Source organism: Pleurodeles waltl, chromosome 7 (genome assembly GCF_031143425.1).
Source record: "Pleurodeles waltl isolate 20211129_DDA chromosome 7, aPleWal1.hap1.20221129, whole genome shotgun sequence".
NCBI lineage: Eukaryota > Metazoa > Chordata > Amphibia > Caudata > Salamandridae > Pleurodeles > Pleurodeles waltl.
The window spans coordinates 899,443,062-899,450,065 of NC_090446.1; the positions used below are offsets into that span (position 1 = coordinate 899,443,062).

Genomic DNA, 7,004 nt, shown 5'->3' on the forward strand with positions numbered 1-7,004 from the left:
ATCAAGTCAACACTGTCCCCATGGAGTCACCCCAAAATGTCTTCTGCAGAATCATCTCAAAGACTGACCTTGCATTCTTGGAAATATTCAACCTCTCCCATCTCTCTTTTCAGAGGTCTTAGGTTTGGGAGCTATAGACAGTACTAGTTTTGATTGTGGGGTTTCTGTTGAGCCCTTTTACTGCCCGTCTGCACCTACATACGGAGGATCTGTCACACCCTCAAACTGTCTTTTGGTTCTCAGTAGTGTTATATGCAGATCCTCTGTGAAACTTTGTTTTTAATCAACGTCTCAATTTGAGGAGCATCAACAACTGCTATAAGACGCTGCCATAAAACTAGCCTAGTAATGATTATTTTATGGTATTGTGCCATTTATAAGCTGAATATTTTACCATAGTGTATCAGTCACTAGAGTAAATCCAGTGTAGGCTTCATTTCTTGTAGAATGTTGCCATACATCTGAAAGCTATGTAACTTAAAAACGGTGTATTTTAAACTGAAGTAAGAGCAGAGAATAACCTTAGTCTTGCATTCTGCTTAGTATAAAAACATGTCACGAGTGAGAGATGCAGACAATCAGAAAGAACCTCTAGCTGACGAGATTGGTTGTGACTACAAACGAACCCTCTTGTGTGCCTTACCTTGCATCCTTATCCCTTTTACCCCTCTTCATCATCAGTGCTGAGGTTAGTTTTAGACTAGTTCAACAGCGTTGGTAAGGACAGAGACTGGTGAGTTCTACATAGTTCCTGCAGCAACATTCGGATCTATATGTTAGCAGTGACTTGAGTCTGACAGTACCCTAAGTTGTGCTTACCAAAGAGGCACTACACCCCCTTCCAATACCCTCTCCACGCTTTGGTTGCTCCTATGATTCCAGTCATCAACACACCATGAACAGAGGCATTCATTAGGCACAGTTGCAGAAGGTGTCAAATACTCCTACTGATCAATTGCATAACTTAGATCAGTGTCTTTCACCACTTGCATGTATGCCCTTATTGCAGTATAGGATGCAGTTGGCCAGGAAGGCTTGCACAGCTGCACTTGCCCTCAGCAGCGGTAGCTTTGCAGATATGTTCTCGGTTTTGTCAGTTGCGGCCTCCGGGCCAAGTCATCCTTCATCATTTGTGGCAACTAGGCAGATCAAGACTTCCTTTCCTGATGCCAGTAGCAGCCACACCAGTCTCTCAAGCCCATTGTGGATTGAGTAAAGATACAGCTGTACTTGATATTTAAATGTCCTAATGTATACTGCAACTGCTCAAAGAGCAGGACGGGAGTCCTTCACAGTACTAGTCACACCTGACTTCACTTGCTGTGTTTTTCTCATGTCAAGAACATTTTGGACTTCTGGACAGTCTCCCCTCCATCAAGGCAAAGCATACTCCTTCGCTCTCTCAAAAGGCAGACAGGCTTCTAGGCACTTCAGATACACCATCAGCTCCTCCAGCAGAGACCTCAGACGCCAAGCAATGCCACATTACCTCTGGGAGACTGGCTACACTTAGTTCCCCGCGGACAACCTCAGATCGGATACTATGAGGGGTCTTTAAAAGCTGTCCACAAATTTATTTTCTGTAGTCTGGATAGAGTTGCAGGCCTTATAGCCCCAGATCTCACAGCTGAAATTAACTGTTAGAATGCATTTAGCTTTACAGATATCAATGATGGACTTAATAAAGGTCTATGCTCTTTCATACAATGTCTGTCTGTGCAAGTCACATTGTTATCGCTGGCAGGTGGTGATTTTATTGTCCTTTACGGAGCTCTTTCTCTTTTTTAGGGCGAACTGCTCTGAATATTTTCCTATCTTCCTCGCAGTCCTCTGGGTGTCTGGAATTTTTTGTCATCAAGGTAAGACTCATGCTATCTTCCTGTTAGTTTCAGAGCATCAGAGTGTAGTTGGGACATTGTGTGCCCTTGATAGGAAGCACACATAGTAGGTACATTTCTCTCTTCTACATATACATTGCATGTTACACTTTTTTTTACATAGTTTTCTGCCCACTCTTTCCAACAACCCCATAGTGCTTTTGATGCTTGAAAGATTAGTGATCACTCATTCCAACTAGATGGTGATCCTTTGCCAGAAAAAAACTACAGCTAGCCAATAATTTTCCAGTAATGCACCATACATCCTATTTGCAATATTTGAGGTTTATATTATAATTTTCAGTAAAAAAAAGTCATAACAAGTGGTGACTCCGTTATCTCTGGTTTGTGTCACAATTTCAATGTTAATCCAATTTATTGAATAAAAATGTATTAGCCAGAATCTTAAAAAAAATTGGTCATCGATTATTAAGGAAGCCAATGATGACAGACCTTCTCTATATCAATGTTTCCCAACCTGTGGTCCAGAGACCCCTGGGGGTCTGCAAAACCTCCTCAGGGGTTAGTTAGTTAGTTAAATTCTTATATAGTGCATACAGCTACTCATTAGGGGTTTCCTGGTGCTTTTTGCAACGGGTAAGTGTATCTGACTCGGATGTTTCAAAACAGCCACACCAGGGGGTCCGCGACTGCTTAGAGAATTAACTAATATTAGCAGATTAATGCAGTGTATATAAAGTGGCCAAATGTCCAATTGAAAATTTTAAAACGTACCACAAATGTTAAGGAATTTGAAATTGGAGGCTAAAAATTAATTTAGTATCCTCAGATGGATTCATGGGAGCAGTGCAGGTGCATCAAACAGGATATATTATGGACGATGCGTGACTTCAATTGAATTTAGAAAAGCTCCAAACTTCTTATCAAAATTTTAATTTTAATTTTATTTGTTTGCAAAATAAATAAAATGTGTTTTCATTTGTGTATGTGTTTGATGGAATGCTAGTTTCTGTATTTTTTGTGTTGTTTTGCAGTTCAAATCCTCAACAATGTTTAGGCCTGGGTCCTCGACTCCCAGTAATGACTCAGTGGGGGTCCCCAAGTTCCAATAATGATTCCGGGGGGACATGGGTTCCAGTAAGGATAAAGTGGGGCACCACAGAAGTTAAAAGTCTAGGAACACACTACTCTAGATCATTCCTTTTACAGGTGGAATACTATCCTATATGTAGCAATGGATGAAAAAGCACTAACTAATGTTGAAGCAAAACAAAACATAATTCTTTATTATTAATCACGGCCCGAAGAGCACCACCACATAGAAATGGGAGGCACAGTTACAACAATAAAGGCTCTGCACTAAAACTGTTGACCACGGCAAAACGCAAGGCTTCCTGTTGTATGTCAAACGAAACGTAGACTTCCACATCAACGCAATAGTAAAAGCTGCCCTCCTACGGCGAAAACGTCTAAAAGCAAAAAAGCAATAAAGAGTATTATAAACTGAGGATCTTAAAAAAATGTTGTAACCTTGGACATATCCTGGGTTGAATACAGGATATTCCACACTTATTGAGACAGCTTCTTTAAAAGCCGATCCTTAATGCAGCGGTGAGAATGATCACTGACATACAAATTTGAACATATTATAACTCTAACAAGCGAGTTCAAATGGCTTCCCTAACAAACCTGATCCATTTTGAGATGTGTCTGTGTCAACTTCATAGCTGTAAAATTCAACACACTCCATCCACCACGTAAAAAGTTGCTCACATCAACCAGGATGAAAAGACACCTCAGTACAAACATTCTGCACGCGGGAAATCCCACACTTTAAAAAGACCTCCACAATATCACACACTGTGTTTGCTTCAAAACTTTAGAAAGATCTGTCGTTAGAGATGAGACAGGACCAATCTTTCATCTCTATCAAGAGCCGCCTTAGAAAGTCTGTTTCCTCAAAGACTTCAATTTTACGTGAAACATTATCATTAATCTCCCGCTTCTGAACACTTCATCGCCAGAAATGAAACAAACTATATTAATAATTTTAAACAGTCTATGCTTTTATATAGTTATTCCTGTAGTACAAGAAAGTTTTGCATGTAATAAAGTATAGTATATTTAAATGTAAGAAAACAACGATAGAATGTGTTTGATTCTGTAAAACTCTGTAAAATGCTGCAACATCGTCTGGGATAATGTCCAAGCCTTTGAAAAAACAGTAATTTAAAAATCATAAAGTAAAGTAGTGAACGGGTAACAGCAGCGCCTCCTACCAAGTCAACCACTTGTTTTCCAGAAGGCTGGATGAGACATCTTCCTGGTTACTGAGGCCAGTAAGGCTAACCACACATACTTACCTAGGCACAGGGTGTGGCGCGAACCTGTAAAGCAACAGGGATCCTGGGTGTCTTTTTTCATCACTGCCTTGTTAACTGGGCTGGGAGGGGTACACCTACATACTCTAAAATCACGTCCAACCAATGAAAATAACGTGGAAGAGGGAAGGAGAGAGACCAGTGCCCGAATACAAAACGCAAATGTTTGAAGCTACAACAGCAATATCAATTGTAACTTTACATATGTTACACATCATATGGTTACAGATAAATAAAAAAATAACCTCCATCTTGTGCCCTGCGTGCATGGGGCTCCTTTTAAGCCTTGCTGTATTTTGACCCGCAGGTGTGGCTGCCTCCTGCGGCTTGTTGTACCTCTACGGCCGCTACCTGTATTTCCAAGCTTATTCAGTCTCAGCTCAAGGACGGTAAGTGAACCACGCCAAGCATTGTCATTCTGTTTGCTGGAACTAAATGTACATACGCGGAGAAGGCCTCTGCGAGATACTAGCTACTCGTACTGAATGTGAACATTACACAATCATTTCTGTGGTAAAGCTGGCTTGTGTCAATACTTCTGATGATTTGAAAGGGTGAATAAAAACATTCACTCTAGACAAAATACAGCCCATGGTAAATCTGGATTTTGATTGAGGACAACAAAGAGCATTCAGTTGGCTGAAAGGTTCAACCTCCATTTCAAAATGGAAACAGAACATCCTGCATCTATGTGTGTCCCTCCCTCTTACTTTATAATCTGAATTTTCACTTTAACTGGCTAAGCAATGTTTTAATAATAGACACTAAAGCAACGCGATCAAACAGAGTTATTGAATGTAGTTCGCTAGCATGTAAGAACACTGCATTTGAAACGTAGGAAGAGAATTTCAGAGGGGTGACATACAATATAGGCGACCTAGGAAGTCGCTTAAGGCATAAAGAATGAGAGGCGCGACAAAAATGAGGAACTATTTAAATTAAAATGAAACAATTGAGATCCCCATTGATTGTTTGCACTGATCACCGTTTGTCATCACCAGGAATGTGGCAGCCGTCCACCACTCTTTTTTGAGGGGATCCCCTTATATCTTGTCTCTAAATCGAACAGCTTTTCTGCATTGATCTTAAACTACTATCTCTTTCCTTCCCTGCAGGTTGACTCCCATGTACTTCAGTGCTGCAGTCCTGTGGATTCTGATTGGGTTGTCGGTGGTGGGTATCTTGGCCTACTGGGCTGGTGCGGTGGGTGCCCTGAAGCTTCGTTCTGACTGGTGATGGAAACACGGGGATGGAGTTCCCAGTCATGAGGAACAGGATGATGTACGGATACAGGATGCGTTTTTATGGAAAGCAGGAACGCCCAAGCTAATGCTGAGAGAGACAGTAAAGTTGTGAAAACGTGTTTACATATAAAAAAAACTAGTCACGGTAAAGAGCAGCACCCAAATACATGCTATAGTAGATTGAGTTTGTCTGTCATTAGACACATAGCACATCGAAAGCATTTAAGATAAGCTTCAAAGCACAAATTGTGGGTGGTGATGCATAATCCCACCATTCCTGTCTGATTGTCACCCAGCTCCTCTCTACGTACTCCTCTTTCTTCCACATACAAGGGGGACTGTAAAATGGCCAGGCCTGAGAGACTGCAGGGTGGTACATGCAGGGGGATTTCCACGCAGGAAGTACATCCTCATGTTTAGCTGAGAATGCATATGACCATGGCCTGACCACAGAGGACGTCAGACCTGAAGCTAAGATTCAATCTGTAAAGATTAGAGGGAGCGCAAGAGATAGTAGTCTGGTGATGCTGTTTTGCATACGACATAAGAGGGACTTACCTCTACATGTTGAGGCAGCTTCTGCTCTGGCTGCATGAGTGCGACAAGATAACCTAAGTGCATTATTCTCCAGGATTCACTTTAGGTGACCAACAACCATTTAACCAGACAGACACTGGATACCTCAAGCTAACATAAGGTGCTGGCGGAACAAATGAAGGAAAAGATTTAAACTTATGAAAACATTATCAGGGGAAAAGAACTGTGAGGCAACTGGCCGATTAGAGGGAAATCGAAAAATCCAAAACAAGTCTTCGAAAAGATACGATATAAACATTATCCTCAATAAAACATCAAAAATCGCTTTGGCCTGAAGAACCATTAGCTAACTGTTTTTTTCGAACAAACATTAACTCCATCAAATGTAAACTTTCTATATAGCTAGTTTAACGCTGCTACATGCATTTTAATTGTGCTCATCATTTTGAACATTTAATTCAGCACGCAGATATGTCTAAATCATTTACGATATGAACAAACTACATTTAGTGAATTTTCTTAAAGCAAAAGGAATACAAGTATAAACAATATATGCCAATCAGCATTGGAAAAATTCCCAGAAAAAAACATGACAGGAAACCATCTTTAGATGACAGTACCAACAAGTGCCTTGGTTTTCATGAGCAGGGCCGGGACGGCCTTTGACCTCATCGGGCATTTCTCCGTTAATCACTATATCGCAGCATGCACAGTGGGAGGCATATGCAAAGAGAGGGGGTAAAGAGAGAGGACAGGAAATTGTGAGGGGGGCTGGTTTGAACATTTTTGCCAGGGCTGTTTTGGTTCCCTGTCCGGCCTTGCTCATGAAAAAAAAACGAAAAAGAACCTTTAGGAAGGATATAGCTGTGGAGGTCTCGGACACTAAGCTAGCTCAATTGAGAATCCTTGCTTTGCAGAGCCAGACATGAAAGCAAGGCTGCAGGACGTCAAAGATGAGAGATCTAAAGCACATTAGCATAACAAAGACATGCAAAATAGCTGCA

General features: G+C 41.1%; 1 protein-coding gene across 1 annotated transcript in view; it reads left to right on the forward strand.

Moving 5' to 3' along the window:
• The window catches only part of LTC4S (leukotriene C4 synthase), a 127,549-nt gene extending 120,836 nt beyond the window's left edge, over positions 1 to 6,713 (forward strand). Inside the window, exons 4-6 of the mRNA XM_069202016.1 lie at positions 1,789 to 1,859; positions 4,527 to 4,608; positions 5,335 to 6,713. Of these exons, the coding sequence (XP_069058117.1) occupies positions 1,789 to 1,859; positions 4,527 to 4,608; positions 5,335 to 5,455 (274 nt within the window). The 3' untranslated portion in view covers positions 5,456 to 6,713. The remainder of the gene's footprint in view (positions 1 to 1,788; positions 1,860 to 4,526; positions 4,609 to 5,334) is intronic.
• The last annotated feature ends 291 nt before the right edge of the window (positions 6,714 to 7,004 follow it).